At 39.5% G+C, this 19,684-nt stretch overlaps 1 protein-coding gene across 1 annotated transcript; it reads left to right on the top strand.

The window, feature by feature from the left end:
- The first annotated feature begins 9,530 nt into the window (after positions 1-9,530).
- IDNK (IDNK gluconokinase) lies at positions 9,531-17,183 on the top strand. Its single transcript, XM_068666394.1, has 5 exons — positions 9,531-9,754; positions 9,883-9,913; positions 10,291-10,377; positions 12,044-12,087; positions 16,143-17,183. Exons 1-5 carry the CDS (start codon positions 9,714-9,716, stop codon positions 16,486-16,488), a joined length of 549 nt encoding a protein of 182 aa, XP_068522495.1. The 5' UTR covers positions 9,531-9,713; the 3' UTR covers positions 16,489-17,183.
- Positions 17,184-19,684: the final 2,501 nt, after the last annotated feature.

Raw genomic sequence — 19,684 nt, forward strand, 5'->3', positions numbered from 1 at the left:
TCTCTCACGAGGTTCTTGCAACCAGGCCATACAGCAAATAGGTGGGGCTACGTGTCTTACAGATCACAGTGCCATAAGCAAACAACAGAAACTTCATTAAAATAAATTGGTACAGGTTAGATGAGAACCAGCTAGCCATGAGTCAATATTTTAGGGAGTCTTTTAAAGTTAGCTGTCATTATAGAAGTTTGAGTTATGCTCTCAAAATCAATGGTTCACAGGAATTCTAGCTTCCTACCTTGTCCAGACATCCAGTTATAAAGAAGGTTTGGATCATTTCTGGAGGACCCAGTTCATGAGAAAAACGCTTTGCCCATAGTAAGGCTCCAAGCTTACAAACACTTGTGCATATTACTCTGTTTTCTTCAGTGGAATTCCCTTTGAGACATGCTGTATTTGAATAAAATATATACAGGAACCAAACCTAAATTAGCAGTGAGCTAATAGAATAGAAGTGCGTGTACAGGACATCACTTGAAGATGATTACAAAGAAGCTCTTCAAATGTTCTTTATTCAAAGAAGCCCCACATCTGCTGGAGATTGTTGTTTCAGTCTTAAGTATTTGGAGAGAAGGAAAAATAAAAATAAAAAATAAAAAATCACTTTATTACAAAAAATAAATAATAATTGTGAAGAAAACACAGCTTTTTGTATCTGGAAATAGAAAGTCTCTTATATCTGAATATTACACGAGTACTTTGGAAACTGTATATAAAATATTAATGCATATTTCTATAATGCTTATTACTGTACTAACAAACCTTACAAGTATTTAAAGAAACAAAATTTACAAGGAACCAATATTTACGTAGCAAAAGTCCTACTGATTGCGATGAGGGCAGAATTGAGCCAGAAGCTGAAACTTTAATTCACGTAGTGTTTCTGCTTCCTATTATATTCCAAAAACATCACAAGTTCATTGTATGAATGAGATCTGTAAAAGATCACATTATTTGACAGAAACACCAATGTACCCAGGATTCTTATGCTTGCTCTACAAAGGAAACATTTATTGTGAGTCAAGCATGATCCCACAAATCCACTAAAAATGCAGAGCTATTAGTGAAATAATCAGCCACAGCTACACCAGCAGAAAGAAACCAGTAGGGATGTACCACTGCCTTCATGGCACTCCTCACCTACAGCCACACACATGGCTCAAAGGGGGCGAGTCAGAAGAATGCACTTACATCCGCTGCTGAAGCCTAGCAATCTCTGCAGAGATTCAGGAAATGCTGAAAAAAAAATAAAAAAAAAAAAAAAAGAAAAAAAAGAAAAAAAAAAAATTTCTATACTCCATTCCCACAGGGAGGGATGGGTTGAATTTACTGTGCAAACTTCCTGCAGATGTCACCTGCAAGCACAAGTATCTATCAGCATTTATCTGAGTTAAACCATATCGGAAACATCGTGTTTGAAAGTTGCTTACTGAAACAAACTTTCCACTGATTTTAATCCTCTCAAGCCAGCTACCATGAGGGTAAATGTCAGCTCAAAGCCTTTGGCTCAGAGTGTACAAAGTCAGTGAGACGATTATCACAGTTCGCTGGGTCCTAAGACTTACAAAGATGTCCCTACCAGTGGGGACTGAAACATTTCTTTGGTACGCTCCCTTTTCAGGGAACATATAGTCCTGTTTTTGTAATATAATTATCAGTAAAACTACAGCAGTCAGTGTACTCTCTCACAGTTTCCTGTACTGCCCTTCTCTCTTCTCTGAGGACTCTGTTCCCAAATACTGCACTCACTATTGGCTCTCTACGGCTGCTTTCAGACAAGCAATGCAGCAAATTTCCATGCTTTTTAAGAACCCCAGAGAGACCTTGCCCCTCACACCAGTGGAAGACATATTACATGTAACAAAACTGGTGGCTTCAGATGTTTGTAGTTAATTCATTACCTAAAGGAACTTGACTGTCTCTTGCTGAACACAAAGGTAGCTACCACATCCACGTATCTCACTGGTCTATAATGCATTAAATAAATTAATAAATTAATTAATAATAATAATAATAATAATTAATTCTACCTGTAACTTAGTAATCCAAATAAAGGTAATCTGCATCTCTGGACCAAACTGAAATTCAGAGCTCTGCTTTCCTCTCTGTTACCAAAACAGAGAGGAAAGAGAGATTAAGAAAATGGCAATGCACAACATATTGCATTTGCCGTCAAATCATTACTGTAGAGGTATGTCTGCAGACAGTGTTGGCAAATGAAGAAAAGGCATATTGCCCTGCTACAGCAGGAATTGTTCCTCCTGTTAAAAGTACTTATCTAAACAATCATGTAATAAGGCTCCGATTCAAAATAAAAGTCAACTATTTTTAATGAATGAACTTCAGCGATGCTAGGAGGATAAAAACAGGATCAAAAGTTGATCATTACTGTAACACTAACACTAATTATAAAATACATAAAAACTACACCAACGCAAGTTACCAGATGGCCAGCCCAGCTAACCTCCTCAGAGACAGGCTTTGAAGAGCTCTTATCACCCCCCAAGCCTTGCCTACTGAGCATACTGTGAGGTAACACCCACCACACACCTATCTGGTGTTCTTTTTTCTACTGGTCTTGTTACAGGGTGCAATATGACTGCTGCTGGGCAGCACTGGCTTGTAACAATGTTCTGCCTCCATGACTGCTGCACAAGCATTTTCAGACTGCTGAAAGTACTTAGATGTGTTTTGGCCATTTTATTGTTCCTTGTCTTCTTTTGTGTTATTCTCATCTTTAATACTCCTGTCATGCAATTTGAATTTTACATACTTTGTCTTCACTGATAGTTGTCTAAGTTCAAATGTGCAGAAAGCACTTTTCCAAGATGGAATGATCCTCAAAGTTGGGCCCTGGATAAGTAATCATGTTTAAATCACATCAAAGTCCAGAAAATAAAGCTTCTCCTTTGCATATAAATCAGGTTCCTTGTACATTCTGAGAACAAATTAAGCAGTAGAGGAAGAATGCATGTCATATGCAACAGGTATTTCAAGTTTGCTAATCTTGCCAGCATCTGACTGGAATCTGTTATTAAATTGGTTTTTAAATAATCATATGCAACAATATTCAGTTTCTGATACAGCTGCCTTTATAGCTTCTGATTTTTGCCATTAATTTCTTTCAAATTACTTTAAGGACTATTGCTTCTTATTGACTTGAGTCTTTAATTATGCAAAAGCTAATAAGGACAGGATTTAGATTTAGTTACCTTTGTTGCTAAACTTGTGAGAGGCTCTGTGGCGTAAGAGTGAAGTATGCTTGTAAATGATTGCAGAATGAAGGCTTGGCTATTCAGGAAAGAGATGTGGACAAACCAAATGCAAAAAGACCTCAGACACATTAAGAGAACATACTTCAAAAGCACTTACTGCTAACTGCTCAATAATTGTCGTTTAGACTCACTTTTAGGAGAAACATTTTAAGGTTTTTATTTTTGCCTTTCCACCTTCAAAAGCCAGCAGGTGGCTACATTTTCATAATACCTTAAGTGCTTTCAAAATTAATGGTTCCACACCGGTGTGCACTCTTGCTATTGTAAAGCCATCCTGAAATATAAAGTACACAATTTTTACACTCCAAGAGTTAGAGGACAAGTACAGGATGAAAAGTTAAAATAATAAATCTGTTGCTGAAGCTGTAATTCCAGTAGAGGTGAGAAGCTTTCAAAGTGAGAAAGTAATCTGGGAGAAGCTGGTTATAATCTCATTTAGACTGAAATAAAACCAATAGAGCTCTGCTGATGTCCTCTTCAGCTATGCTCAGTTTATTTTTTAAGAGACTGAAGAAAAGAAATCCTTCCCATAAGTCTGCAGTCTTTATCTCCCTCCAGTCTGCCTTTGCAATAACATTGAGATTGCTCAAGATCACACGTGTCTGGCCTGCTAGCAGTAGCTGTGCACTCACCATGAGCATTCTGTGCAGCCTTCCACACCCAAGCAGAAAGATGCAGCTATTTTCCTGATTCTGCTCCAGAGGAGCACAAAAGCATCAGATATAACCCCTTGGCTTTCGCAGTCACTTTTGAATTCCACTATTGCAGCTGCGGTTGTTACTCTGGACTGAAAAGAGTGTAATTTTCCCTATTTTCTTTCACACTCTCAACATGGCAGATAAGTAGTGTGTTATTTTATATCCTCAAGCTTTCAGACAGATTTTGATTGTTGAGCACTACCCAGGAATCCTTATGTTAATGCACTGATTTTGGACAGTTCATGTGGAGAATTTTTTATGTGCGAAAATAGACTTTGACTTCCTATATTCAATTAAGTTTGGCAAGACTCTTAAAGAAATGACATTGAAAAATTTACTTCATGTCCACAGCCCATAATATTAAGATGTTTTCAAAGTCTATGGAACTATCAAGTAAAAAGACAATTAGTCTTCCACCATGTGTTTACAACAGCTTTACTTATAAGTGAGTTGACTAGCCGTTGTGCAAACATAGTACAGTATTTCCTGTGTTGTTGTTGGAAAAATAAAAAGCAATTAGCAATAGCTTCTGTGTTTAGAATCATGTGCATTAAACAGCAAATCAATGTTTTCTTAGGCTTCTCTGTTCAGAAATCCTTGAATTCTGGCATGCACAGGCATGTACACATTGTAACAGGTTATAAAGTATTGCATTATTTTACCTGTAACTAGATCAAGTAACTTTGTGTTCCTTCAGCTTCACAGGCAAGTTGAGAACACATTTAATGTCACTTAGAAGCTGCACAGTGAAGTCACTGCAATCCCTTTTACCTGCGTTTTCTGTCCTGCAACCCAGAAATATAAGAAAAGCCATTTACAACTCATGTTTATTATTTCATGCACAACATACCCTCTGGCACTGCACTTCAGTATGAAAAAATGGAATAAGGTAGCATGTACAAATACTCTGTGATTTTTAACACCTGCAACAGCTTTAGTTTAATCCGTTGATCTCATATTGCTGAAAACTTGGCATATTCATCAGATTGATTCTTTATCCTCAGTATCAGTAAATCCTGCTGGGCACTGAGAGCCACCTCGTACCAAGTGCTGTTCAACCTCCCAAGTGGATATTTAGTACAGGACTAAAAGGAAAGAACTTTAGACAATGTATTGACTTATTTTGCATTGTATATAACAAATTGAAAATTGTTTGTATAATTTTGATTTATACATACAAAGTTTGAGGCTGATTCACTTCATAATGAGGACTAATTGTAACTAACAGAACACCCCAGTATAAGGTCTTTCACTAACACTTCTTACAGTGAACATATCATATTAGCACTCTTTAGGTTGTATTTACAGTCAATATATATACAGTATATATATATACACACAATATGTATATATATATATATATATAATTTAAATCCCTAGAAGTTATTTTTAATATTAGCTGCTTGGAAATCAGTATTTTTCCTCTTTCAGATTCAGGAAGTTGATCTTACCCAAAGTATCTGAGCTTGCTTTTACATGAAACAGATATCCACAATGCTAGATGTTCCTGACAAGTGTTAAGAGGCCTGTGCACTTTTATAGTAGTTCTCCATTTCATTGTGATATGTTTCAATTAGGAGTTACTAACAGGATGAGCATGCTTTATAGGGAAGAGAAAAAAATCTTTAAGCTTTTTCCTTTTTTAATTTGCATTTCTTTTCACTTTATATTTTCCAGTATTCTGAGAACAAGAGACCTTTCCTAGTGTCACTGGAAAGGACACGAGTAGAGTAAAGGTAAATAAGTGTACTTCCAGAAAAGCTAGAATTCTCTAACTTACATTTTACATTACACTTCTCTAAAATTAAGCATTTAATTTAAGTAGATGATAACACTTTATTGACTTCCACACCATCAGTATTGAACAATTAGTCAAAGCAAAGACGCTTAGAAAATATCTGATAATATTCGAAAACACCATACAACAGACAATAAATGTCATTTTAAAAGTGAGTATTGTAAAATACATTATATGGAAAAGTCTTCAGGAGCTAGAAGCATGTAATGAGTTTTTCTGATAGGCATTCTTGAGTTTTTGTCTTTTTAAGATTCTTGACTGTTCATTCTTCAACATTATGTCATATTTTCACCTGTTTCTAAATACTGTAAATAAAACATTGGAAGATATTTACATTCCATTGTCTCCTTTTTTGATTATGTGAATGTACCTTGGAATTCATGAAAGCACACAGCTTATTTGTATAACTACATCAAAGCTTCAGAATGAAGTTATGTATTCTACCAACATTGGAGATAAGGAGAATTTTTAATAATAGAGAGAAGACACCCATGCCAACAGCATCAGAATAAATTTCCTAAGATATGTGTATGTCAATAAACAATGAAGACTAAAATGAAACTCCTCTGTGTTACTAATAAGAAAGAAAAACTGAAAAAATACTTATTGTCTGCAACTAGAATAGACTGGAAGGGAAATCCTCATTCTCTCAAATCAAGAGAATCACAATATCTTAGTGGACCTACAATTTAATTAAACGCATCTTAAATGGACACTGAAGCATACGCAACACGATTTTGTTAAGACAACCTTTCGCCTGAGTTTTATCCAGTCAGCTGTCCAGTTGACTATTAACATGAATTATATTTGCACAAATCAAATTAACCGTACCAGAAGGAAGTCTGAATATAATTGCCTTCTTGTAACCTCGCATTGCCTATAGGATCCTGTGTCTGTACAATTTGATTAGTTCTCTCCCTCTCCTTTTACCCTCTCTGCAGTATCTGCACAGTGCTCATGCAGCCCTCTGAATACATTCTTATGGTCATTTAGTCCAGGTTTAGGTAAAAGAGAACTCCATGGAAGGCTTTCTGCAAATATACTGATACAAAAAATATCTGCCAGATGACATCATGCCCACTTCACATGGAGCTTCTATATAAGATGTAAAGTCATACAATATGAAAAAAAAAAAGCTGTCAAATAGAAAAACAAATGTTTTCTGTGTTGCAGTAATCAAGTAAACTTACTTGATTTTACCAGGTAAAATTGTGATAATTTGGTTACAAAACCAGTTGAGTGTGCACTGTAGGTGCAGTAGTCAGTTGCTTGTGATGTTAACAAAATCTCAAAGATTGTTATGAAAGAATTGATGATATGATTTTAATTCTGGTAGTGGGAACAGCAATAGTGATAATGTTTCCAGGGCAAATATGACCGCAAGTATTTTCAAGTTTGTTCATTTGGATAAAGCATTCTCATTTGAATGAAACATTTCCCACTACCTCACAATTAATCAGCCAAGAAATTGAAAAGAAGCCAGGAAAATTCAATTACTTTAGCACAATCATACTGCTATTAAAGCATAATTTGCATTCAGTCACTGGACACCTTAAAGGAATCATTGTGGTCTGCCAGTAATTTGAGGACTGGCTGCTTGGGTGATAGCCTAATAACTTGGAAGGTTCTGGTCTTTGTTAAAAAAGTCATAAGAGGTATGTGAAGCCTCAATTAAATGGTCAGAGACAGATAACATGGAAAAATGACATCCATCGTTCATAAAATTTCTGAAGTGCTCTGGAAAAAGGAAAAGAAAAAAAATCATGCTGGCTGGGATACTTAATGTACTTTCTCAGAATTTCTTCTGAGGCTAGATTCATAAAAAGTCACATTACTCATTTTAGCTTCAGAAACCAGGATTGGCAGAATCTTCTTCATTTGGGAGAAAGGCTTCTATTTGTGAAGCTAGTGATATAATCTGCTTAACTGATACAGTTTAACTGATAAAGTTTAATAATTTTACTTCTTCAGAAGTGGAAATAACTTAAAAGTTTAGTAAAGAAAAAAACACATATAACATATTTTGTTAAGAATCAGCACCACTATATGATCTCTTATGTAAATATATTTGGTTTTTTGTTTGTTTGTTTGTTTGTTTTTTTAAATGTTCAGTGTCATGAACCTATTCATTTTGCAACTACCTAGAGAGCCTTTTCTTAACAGGAAAAAAAAAAAAAAAAAAAGTATATCATTATATTTGGATATATTTTCCCATAAACTCAACCCAATATTTCAATAAATGTCTTTTGTTGTGGCAATGCCTATTGAACAGCCTTTGTTTATTAAAGAAAAATAAAAACCATCTTCTGTCTACCTATATCTATGATGGCAGTAAAACATTATGATAGCGTTAGGTGAATTTTGGATGGGAAGAGTTAAATTTAACTGGCTGGATCAGTATAATTAATTATATGATTAAACATGTTCATTTAAGATCTCTTTTTGCATTTCAAAACACAGTTTCTCACACAGAAACTTGATATATATGACTTGATAATAATCATGGCTGTATGAGAAATGTTACAGCAATTTATTTAGAATTAGCACTATTTCCCATTATGGAACAATTCGGTACCTGTAGCATAAAGAGCATACTTCCTATGTAGCACTTAACATTGGCAACTGCAGCCTCTAAGACATTTGCAGCTTATTCATACAGAAAAATCAATATGATACAATCATCCTTGGTGTCCAAACAGTGTCACAGTCTTTTCGTGGATACTTCCACCCCTTTCAATGCGTCTGTGTCAGGCCATCTACCCTGGCCACCTGCTGGCGTTTCCCTTTGTTAGGAATATGAGATGTCCAAGCTTGGTTGATCATAACCACTTTTGCTACCTGAAGGCTGTCTGCCTGTCTATCTATCTATCTATCTATTGATCCATGTACCCCAATACCTTCTTTGGACTGGAGTTTCCAGACATCCCAGAAATGCCAGCTTAGACCAACCTGCCAAACTCCCTAAGTCCCTGCTGTGTCCACTGTGCACTAGCAAAGCAACTCTGCCATTTATGTATGGCGTGGATGGTCTGTGCAAGAGAAATAGATGCAGTGTCTCTGGTGTCTGACTCACTGTGACATACTTGAGGTGACATTTCAAAAGAGAGGTCCACAAGCAACATCAGGGCATTGTGTTATGGTGCGTTGTGTTGTGTTGTGTTTTGCTGTGTTGTGCTGTGTTGTGTTGTGCTGTGCTGTGCTGTGTTGTGCTGTGTTGTGCTGTGTTGTGTTGTGCTGTGTTGTGCTGTGTTGTGCTGTGTTGTGTTGTGCTGTGCTGTGTTGTGTTGTGCTGTGCTGTGTTGTGTTGTGTTGTGCTGTGTTGTGTTGTGTTGTGCTGTGTTGTGTTGTGTTGTGCTGTGCTGTGCTGTGTTGTGTTGTGCTGTGCTGTGTTGTGCTGTGTTGTGCTGTGTTTTGCTGTGTTTCGCTGTGCCTGGCGGTGAAGCAGGCACACATCTCATGGAGCCGCCAGGTGGAGCAGCTTCCACCAGCGCCAGCGCCTCGCTTCCTGCCACAACCTGCCCGTGGCCCGGGAGGCTTTGGCCATTTAAAAAACGTGAATCCGTGAAACCTAAAAGGAATAATAGGGTACCCTAATAGGGTAGCGGGGCTGACCGCGGCACGGGTTAGAGGTGAACTAAGGCTTAGAGGCGGAGGTTTATGAGCCAGGGGGCATCCAACAGGCACGGATGCGTGCTTTACAAGCCTGATATAAACTGAAACGAGGGCAGCGTTAGGAACTAACTGCACCGAGCAGCACCGGGCGGGCCGTGCCGGGCCGGGCCGGGCCGGGCCGGGCCTCCTGCCCTGGGGCGGGACCGAGCAGCGCCGCCCCACCGCGGTGCCGCCCTGCTGGAGCCGGGGGCGGGCCGGCGGCTGAGGGGAGGCCGCTCCCGGTCCCAGTCCCGGCCCCAGATCCCGGTCCCGGTCCTGGCGGGTCTGGCCATGGTGCTGGTGGTGGTCATGGGCGTGAGCGGCTCGGGGAAGTAGGTACCGGGCGGCGGGGCACCCCCACGCCGCGCCTCGGGGCGGCAGGGCCAGGTCCGGGGGTGGCAGGGGGACACACACCGGCCCCGGGGCCCGCAGGTAACCAACCGGCTGTGCTTTCTTGCAGGACCACGGTTGGGTCGCGTTTGGCAGCGAAGGTACGGCTGGGTTGTTCTGTGGTGGTTTGGCATTGCTTCTGGCCAGAGAGCCTGCTCTGACTCCATCCCGCAGCCCAGAGCTCGCCCACCGGTGGTACCCAAACCTGGCGTGGCAGCTGTGCCGTCAGGTGCAGTCTGCAGACTGAAATGGGTGCCCACCACCAGTGCAGCATGGGCTACTAACAACAGCCATTACCATCAGCCCTTGCTATTGCTGAGCTGACTTGATTTTGGGGATAAACAGCATTGCATAAATGGTGATTCACGCAGTGGTGTAAGAGGCCGGTAATTTTTAGGTGTTGTCCTGTTAAATTCTGGGATCCCTATTAGCTAGTCTGCTTTGGCTGAGTGATCCACATTCATTTCTTTTTTCTTAGCTGGGATGGAAATTCTATGATGCAGATGATTACCATTCTTCAGAGAATAAAAAGAAGATGGCATCAGGAATACCACTAAACGATGAGGTAATTTGTACGAATTGTCAAAGAATAGTCATCAAGACCTCTTTGCAAAATCTGACCTTTCTGCAAAACCTCTAGCAAATCACATTAAAATAGGTTGTGTTTCATGTAAGCTAGGCTGACTATAAACTGACTATAGGTTGAATGTGTAGGTCTGCAGTTAATAAGAGAGAGAGGCTTTTTATGTTACAAGAGATTCTGCAATAAATAGTAGTAATTAAAAAAAAAATCAAAACATGCCTGATAGCTCAAATAGTTTGCTGATTCAGGATCTATCAGAAATCTTTCCTCTACATCGGCATATAGTACTGCAACTTTAGATTACATGCTTCTGGTTTGAATTAACACAAAGACAGAAAAAGGTCTTCCTGTTTCTCTACTGAAGTACATCGCTCTCAACTACTGTAAAGACTACCCTTAACTTTCTGTTTTATATGCAATTACTTAAAATGTGTTTCCTCCCCTTCAGCCTGTTGTTTAGCCTAAACATGCCAAAATGATCAAGCTTGGGTTTACAAACAATACTTACAAATTCAGAGTCTTGAGTAAATTAGAAAAGCTACAACAAGACACCTCTTGAACTTTTTGTAGGAAATCTGTAGACATGTAAGCCTGAACTAGAGAGTTCTTCAAAAGAGTGTCTTTAGACTGAAGATAATATTGTAGGTACTTATTAAATACTTCAATTTGTTTGGAAGTTCATGAAAACCATTATGACATGTAAAGTGGCACTGCACAGTTGGATGACCAGCAGTTATTCGGTGTATGGTGTCAAGCAAGGAGGAAGTAAATCTTTTGAAACATCAGTGGTCCAAAATTATAAGGGCTTGCTTGAATGCCATAAGGAAGTGATTGTTTAATGACAGCAACAAAAAAACTGTTGCATTTATGTGTCCGTGTTTTCATTTGTTGCACTCATGCAGTAGTAACTACACTGAAAGATGAAATGAGAGCAATAGTTTAATGCTCAGTTGGTATGACAAATGCTGCTGTGAGCTTAAGGCCTAAAATCAGATTATACTAAGAAAACTACCCATCACTCACACTGCCTTTGCCAATCTCCTGAGCAAAGGTGTTGCAAAATTGTGGCTATGAGTACATTTACTTGTGATTGCAACTGCAATAAAAATGATATAATTAAGTTATTGCACATAAGTACATTTAGACCTGTTTTGACACCTTGGAGTAGTTCCTGAAAGCCTCAACTCTGATCTGAAGCATTGTATGTATATGTCAAGACATAACGAAAAAGAAGTAACCATTCAAGCAGTGAAAGCTGCTATCTTACAGCAGACTTAACATTTGAATTGTATAATAGAAAAGTAAAAGTAAATTGTATAATAGAAGCAAGAGAGAATTTGACTGTCCTTCAAAGGCTTATGAGGTGCATGCTATGTGTAAATACATATTATTTCCATCAGATACATCTACGTATTTGTAACATAACAAGTACTATTCCCCTAAGAATACCATATTGATAAGATGCCTTGCACTTCATAGTGTTCAGGCAGTGGTAGCATATCTACGTTAGTAAGAAAGAGAATGTAAACTGAACTTGCTATAAATTTTAATGCTAGTTTTCACCTCTAGTTAAATGTTCCCAATGTTAAAAGTGATTCTTTCAAATCAGTTTCCCAAACAGTTTTGAACTAACTTGTTTTTTTTCTAGGACAGGATTCCATGGCTTTGTACATTGCATGATATACTAAGGAGGTAAGAGAACCTCTGGATTTAAGGAATTCAGGTTAAAGACAAGATAAAATCCCCCCACCTCAAAAATAAGTATTTTTCCCCATTGTATTCTGAAACAGAAATGTATGTGATAGTGTAAGAACTTTTGCAGCTAGTAAAAGTATTCTATTTTCACTAATCTAAGGTGTCATAATAATTGCAAAGGGTGAGCTAATCCCTGAATCTGGGGTTATCCCTGGGAAAATCATTTATGATAGTCGTTTTTCTACTGTCAGTAGATCATTTCAAGGATCTGGTTTGATAATAAATCTGACATTGGCTACTTACAATGGGCATACCCACAGAATACACTAATAATTGGATTAAAATTTTCTAAAATATTTTTAGTAGTAGTAAGATACAGTCCAAAATGCTTAAGCATTTGATAGTTAAAAGATATATTCAGAGGTTTAAATCAGGTAACCAACTCTTTATTTGACTATGAATTTTAATAATTATGTACTTCCTAAGATCAAATTACCTTGCCTCATCTATTCAGAGACAAAGATAATTCAAAGGAAATTTTCTTAAACTTAAAAATGCTTTAAACTGGAGCACTTTATTTACATCTTGCTTTAATTCAGTGTGTTATGCTAAACCCCTAAGAAGCCTGCTTTGTAAAGAGGAATTAGGGGTATGGGGGCCCAGCTGGTGGGGGGGGGGGCTCAGTCTCTCCTTTGAAGGAAAACGGTGTAAGAAGGAAGATGCTGCTACTGCATGCCAGCAACTGGTTGCAGAACTGGTGTTGGCAAAAGCCTTTTGGTTTCTATGACAATGGGCCCCTGCTGGAGGATCAGTATCTGCTTGGAAGAGGTGGGTCCAACTCATTTGGTGAGGTGCAGGTATGGCTGCATGGCTGCAGTGCTGCACTGGAGGGATGGATGCAGGAGAGGCTGGAAAGCCATGGAGCAGGAGTTGCCCTTTATGTGAGAGCACCTGGAATGCATGGGGCTCCGCCTGGGGAGAGATGAGGAGCCAGCTGAGGGCGTATGGGTGAGGATTAAAGAGCAGAACAGTATGTTGACATTGTAGAGGGTGCCTGCTATAGGTTTCCTGTCTAGGAAGAACAAGTGGATGAAGAGCTTCTAAAGACGGCTCTTTGAGGCAGCCTCATGTTTGCAAGCCCTGGTCATCAGGGCCTTCAACCGTGCTGATATTTTCACGCAGGAACACCACAGCAATACAGGAGGTTTGTAGCATTAATGACAAATACTGACCCAGTGACAGACAAGACAACAAGAAGTGCTCTACTGAATCCCACTCATCCTACAGGCAGAGAAGGGCTTGTTGGGCTTGTGAAGCTCAAAGGAAGCAGTGGCTGCAGTGACCACGAGATGGCAGCATTTAGATTCCTGAAAGGAGAAGGCAGGCAAAAAGCAAGAACACAACCCTGTATTTGAGAAGAGCTTACTTTGGCTTCTGTAGGGATCTGCTTGGAAGAGTCCCGTAGGATTAGGCCAATGAAGAAAGATGGGCCCAGGAAAACTCCCTAATATCCAGAAATCACCTGCACCAAGCTCAAGAGCAGTCCATCCCAACAAGAAGGTCAGGCAAAAATTCTGAGGCCTGGGAGGAATGAGGAGCTTCTGGCAAAACTGAAACATAGTAAGGGAGCATACAGAGGGTAGAAGCAGGGACAGGTAACCCAGGCAGAATGGAGAGACACTGCCTGAGGATGCAGAGATAAAATTAGGAAAGACAAAGCCCACCTGGAGCTGAATTTTGTGAGGGGTATCAGTGGCAACAAATAGGGCTTCTATTAGGTATGTAAGTGGAAGACTAGGTAAAATGCAAGTCTGCTGCTGGATTGGGGCATGGAGTGTATTGACACACAACATGAAGAAGGTGTTCTGTACCTTGGCTTTTCCTATCAGTCTTTACTAGCAAGACTGATTTATTTATTTTTTTTTTTAATTAATTTTTTTAGCAATCTCAGGCTCCAGACACCTGTGGGAAAAGTCTGGAGCAAGGAAGTTTTACTCCCAGCAGAAGAGGGACAGGTTAAAGAATAGCTGAGCAGAATGGACTTACATAAGTCCACAGACCCTGATGGGATACACCCATGAGCATGGAGGGAGAGGGCAGATGCCACTCTCAATGATCTTTGAACAGTCATGGCAACTGGGAGAGGTACTTGATGACTGGAAGAAAGTAAATGTAAAAGTAAATGTAAAAGTAAAACTACTTTTTCTTCAAGAAAAAAGGAAGGGGGAACTGCAGGGAACTGCAAGCTGGTTAGCCTCACCTTTACCCCTGAGAAGGTGATGAAACAACTAATTCTGGGCACAGGCACATGAAAGAAGAAACTAGGTAGGAGTAGTCATCATGGGAGTAGTTGACAAAGGGGTTGTCATGCTTGACCAACCTGATAATCCTCTGTGATGAAATTTTGGGTTTAGTAGATGAAGGGAGAGCAGTGGATATTGTCAACTGGGACTTCCATGAGGTTTTTGACACTGTCTTGCATAGGATCCTCATAGAGAAGCTGATGAAATAGCGACTGGATGAGTACATTGTGTGACGGATTGAAAACTGGCTGAAAGGCCAGGCTCAGAAGCTGGTGTCAGTGGCGCAAAGTCTAGTTGGAGGCCGGTAACTAGTGGTATACTCCGTGGGTAAATACGAAGTCTGATGCAGCTTAGCATCTCCATTAGTGGTCTGAGAGTACACCCTCAGCAAGCTTGCAGGTGATCCATAACTGAGAGGAGTGTCTGATATGCCAGGTGGTCCTGCTGCCATCCAGGGGGACCTGGGCAGGCTGGAGAAGTGGGCAGACGAGGATCTCATGAAGTTCAACAAGAAGTGCAGAGTCCTGTGCCTGGGCTACTACTACATGCTGGGGGCCATCCAGCTGGAAAGCAGCTCTGCAGGAAAGGACCTGGGAGTCCTGGTGGGCACCAAGTGGTGAGCCCTTGCTGCAAAGAAGGGAAACAATACCCTGGGCTGCCTTAGGAGGAGTGTTGACAGCAGGTGGGAGGAAGCATGATCCTTTCCCTCCACCCAGCACTGGTGAGGTAACAGCTGGAGTATTGAGTCCAGTTCTGGGCTTTCCAAACTGGAGCTACTGGAGAGAGTCCATCAAAAGGGCCATGAAGATTAAGAAACTGGAGCACCTCCGATAGAAAGAAAGAGAATGGGGACTGTGTAGCCTAGAGGCAGCTTGGGATTTCACCAAGGTGTCTGTTTATCTGAACGAGGGGCTGTAAAGACAGAACCAGGCTCTTTAGTGTTCAGTGACAGGTCAAGAGTGAGTATGCATGAACTGAAACATGGGATGTTTCTTCTGAACTTAAAGAGGAACCGTGCGTGTGACTGAGCGCTGTCAGCAGGCTGCCCAGCAGTGGTGGACTCTGTCCATATTCAGAAGCTGTCTGGATGTGGTCCCATCACATCATATTTGTCTGGTTACAATTGTCTCCATGTGGCGATGGTGCATTTCACCTGATTGCACCTTTACTGCAAATAGGAGGAGGGTGATTATCACAGCCACCTACTGCCCTTTGCCTACAGCCGGCTCCACGCATACCGTGTCCCTTTGTGGATCATGGGATTGATCGTTTAGGGGCAGGCTGAAGAGGAAACAAACCACACCAAACGCTGTGTACCATCAGCCTCGTATTTCCCAGAGTGTAGGGAATTACCTTGCATACATAAAGCATCTCAAAAGTTACTCTGACGAAGTGTCATGTCTAGCCAGCTTCCTCAGCATCGTATTCCCTAGAGGTCTTCTTGCTCTGGCTTTACGCAGTAGCAATTACTAGTGTGTGCACACCAGCTGGTCATACCTTGTTAGAGTGGGGGTTAATTTACTGAGAGATGTTTCTAGATTATTATGCTAGTTCCATCACTTTTTGTCACATGCTAGCCCAAGGCCACTGTCTAGCTCCAGAAGCTTTCCAAAATCAAGTCTACTTCAACGTGTAATTGCAAGTACTTGGAAGCAGGTGGCATTGGTTTGCCTACCAATACACCTAAGGTTGTTCTCTACAAGGGTAAAAGGTTTGTCTCCCATGACATATGTTTTTTCTATTTGACAGAGAAGAATCATCCAGACAAGATGCTGTTCTGGCCTGTTCAGCACTGAAGAAAATGTATAGATGTGTACTAGTCAGTGGAGTATCTGCAATTGAAAGCAACCAGCCAGAGAAACCAGGAGAAAATGTAGCACTGAAGATCCTCTTTGTTCATCTGGATGGTCCTATAGAGCTCATTGCTCGCCGCCTGGAGAAGAGGAGAGGACATTTCATGCCACTGGAACTACTCAAGTCTCAGTTTGACACTCTAGAGCCCCCTAAAGCACCAGAGAACTTTATTACTGTCAGTCTAGAAAAATCTCTTCCTGAAATAATGATGGAGATTGAGAAAGCCATTTTTTCAGGGTAAGGCTTTTCCAGAGTAAGTTCCAAAACTACAAATGCAGAAATTCACCTGGCAATACCAGGGTTATGAAACAACATTTTAATTAATCAAAGCAACTTGTTTTTCCCAATACTTGAATTAGAATGTTAAGAAATGGTTCACTACTCTTGATGTTTTTATCATTTTAAAATGCTATTTAAAACACACGCAATATGAACTTTCAAAAAACTGTCAGCAATGTTTGAATTCCTTACCATATCAAGTTGAAATGTGTATTAGAATCTAAGCAGAGCCAGCTTTTGAAAATCCCATCAAGGGTTGCACCCAAGAATTATTGTTTTTTGTTTTTCTTTAATTTTTACTGTCAAACATGAGAAAGGCACATCTTCTATTAAATGATGGAGTAATGTACAGCTTTGTTAAATGCAGTATATTTATTTTCTTACTAGTATAAAAGTAACATGCATGATGAAATTTCATGCCTGACATTGCCACTGTCTCACTGCCAGGTCTTTAACAAGTTGTAACTTCTGTGTTTGTGTTCTTACCAGCCTCCCCAGGGCAGTGAGGAGGCTGGCAACTTCACCAGCTCTTCAGTACATGCACTGAACCCCAAATTGGAAAATGTAAGGGGAAAAAAAAAACAGGTAACAGTTGTGGGGTAATGTACAAAATACAATTGTCTGGAAAGCTTCAGAAATAAAGTGTATGGAGCATCATATTGGCTTTCATATAAAAAAAATGTATCCTTGGATAATATACTGGATGTGTCAACCAGTGAAGATACCGAATATAAGATTGATGAATCACACAACTCACGCTTCAAAGCATCTTTGGAGTAATTTTTACCTGGTTAACTAGTTGAAAAGCGTTTGCTTTATCATTTTGTATTAATAGTAAGCGCTTTGTGGCTTACCATGCAAATTGCTGTGCTTTGATCAGTGCTATAAATGAGCACTGCAAACCCTCAGAAGCAAAGTGCAAGAGACGCCTGGGTGCTTAAAAGCCTCACATTCCAGATACCTAGTGACTAGTCAGAATATAAAAGTTCAGTCAAGTATGACAAGTAAAAGAAATGGCACCCTCTTGTGGTACCTCTGCCTTTAATTCAGTCTTTGTATTTTCCCAATACACCATTAACAAGCAAAGTGCTTTTCTAGTACATCATCTGTTAAGTAAAGACAGGCTTTTTTTTTTTTTCCAGCTGCAATAAACTAGATCAAGGACACTACAGTAGACAGGAAAGCAATTGCATCCTGTCACAAACATGATTTAAACCCTCAAATCAAAAAAGAAACTTGGTTGTTTTCAATTGTGTTTTAAGAAGTTCGACTCCAGATTTCAGATCTGCACGTCCTGTGTTTATATTGTGCTCACAAATTAGCCAGTACTAACAGAAAATCCTGCTCAACACTTAACAGGTCTCTCACGACATACAACAGCTCCCCCAGATATACTAAGATTGTGCATGTGTATAGTGGGAGGTCACAGAACAGTCTCTGTACATGTTTCATTTACCTGCCCAAATTAAGACTGTATTAGGGATGATGTGTTCAGGGTAGGCACAATTCAGGTTATTTATATTTAGCTCAAATTATTTGGATAGAAGTTTTTCTGTCCTTGTTTTGAAATGACTTTAACAGAGGCAGCAAAAACTGGGGAGGAAACATCTGGAATTAGAAATTGCTTTTCCTGCCTCAGACATGAGTTCAAGTATAGACACACGCTACCTCCTCAAGAATATGTGCCTAGTAGTTTGTAACATGCTGTGTAAATGCTGTACATAACTACAAAAAGCACTTAGGAGCATTTTGCAATATTATATTGAGGAAATAAAAATGAAATGTTAGTTCCCAGTAGCAGTTATTTGTTCATACATTAAGTACAAAAAGGGTAGAATCATCTTAAACCACACAGGCTTATCTATAAAGGCGGAGATCCAGCTGCCTGCCAGCTCAGTTCCGAAGTGAGATGGTTATTTTATTACACAGGCACTGAACAAAAGAATTGGTCTACATCATTTACAACACCAGCCATCTTGCTGATGCATTCCCAGGTGTAATCTTTCCCTGTTAAAGACGTAATGAAAACTAACCCATCTATAGATCTTGCCCCACCTCCTTATGTTTTTGTTTTCTGACAAAATTAGAATTCCTCATGCAAAAGATGGCTCACTGTTCTTCCAATACTTTTTTAAAAGTTACTGTTGTTACTATTTGATAAATATTGATTATACCTCAAGAAATAAACTTACTGCAATGGCTTGTTGGTATAGTACAGAACAAATATCTTTTCTTGAATTCCAATGGAATTCGACTTCAACTACAGTGTCTCTTACTCACATAGGTAAAATGCATGCTTCAGTAACACATTCATGCAAGTTAAATTCATCATTTCAGTGTCTTTTGCAAAGCTTGTTTAAAAAGCATTGCTCACCTCACCTTCATCCTTTCATTTGACAGTAGAACTATGGATGTTACGCATTGTATTCATGAAAATAGCTACCTTCTGAATGACACGGGGTCTCACTTTTTTAAGGCAAGATCCCAGTAAAGCACAGCATTATCATGAAGTCGGACTAGTTACTGTGAAGATTCTAACAAACAGCTATTGTGAAAGTCATTGTAAACAGGTAGTACTTATTCTACAGAAACTACTTCCCATGACTTCCCAGTCATAGCCTTCTATTCAAATGCAATGAAAGCTACCCACTGAAATAGAAGTCATTGTGAAGATTAGTTCCCATATGGGTTTATTATAATTGACTAGAAAATAAAGTAATTAATAATTTTGTACCCAAACTACATGTATTTGAATAGGTTTTGATTATATAAAGCTTATCTTACCAGGATATTCTATTTTAATCTATTTACTTATTTACTACTCTGTGCTGCTGATCTGAGACTTTGATCCAGAGGCACAGGCCAGCCAACCAAGAGACTTTCTTGAACTTTTCCCAGTAGCATGCATCAGCATTATTTTATCAATCTACTTACTGGCAAAATAAGAGACAAGGTTACTGGACAGTGAACTCTTCTGTGTGAAGAATACAATTCAGTTACTGCCAACAAAACTGCTTTGCTGGAAGTTTTAAGTTGTTAAAAGTTTTAAATTTTCACACTTGGGTCAACTTTTCTCTTTTATATCCTGTTACAGTTTTGTTTCATTAAACTGGTTAACGCCTTTGAGTTAAAACTGGTAATTTTAAGCCATTTGCAAG

Source organism: Anas acuta, chromosome Z (genome assembly GCF_963932015.1).
Source record: "Anas acuta chromosome Z, bAnaAcu1.1, whole genome shotgun sequence".
Classification (NCBI taxonomy): Eukaryota; Metazoa; Chordata; class Aves; order Anseriformes; family Anatidae; genus Anas; species Anas acuta.

Coding starts and splice junctions, on each gene's coding strand:
- IDNK (XM_068666394.1), top strand. CDS start 9,714: ATGGTGCTGGTGGTGGTCATGGGCGTGAGCGGCTCGGGGAA. Junction 9,755..9,882: donor GGCGTGAGCGGCTCGGGGAA/GTAGGTACCGGG, acceptor GCTTTCTTGCAG/GACCACGGTTGGGTCGCGTT. Junction 10,378..12,043: donor GAATACCACTAAACGATGAG/GTAATTTGTACG, acceptor TTTTTTTTCTAG/GACAGGATTCCATGGCTTTG.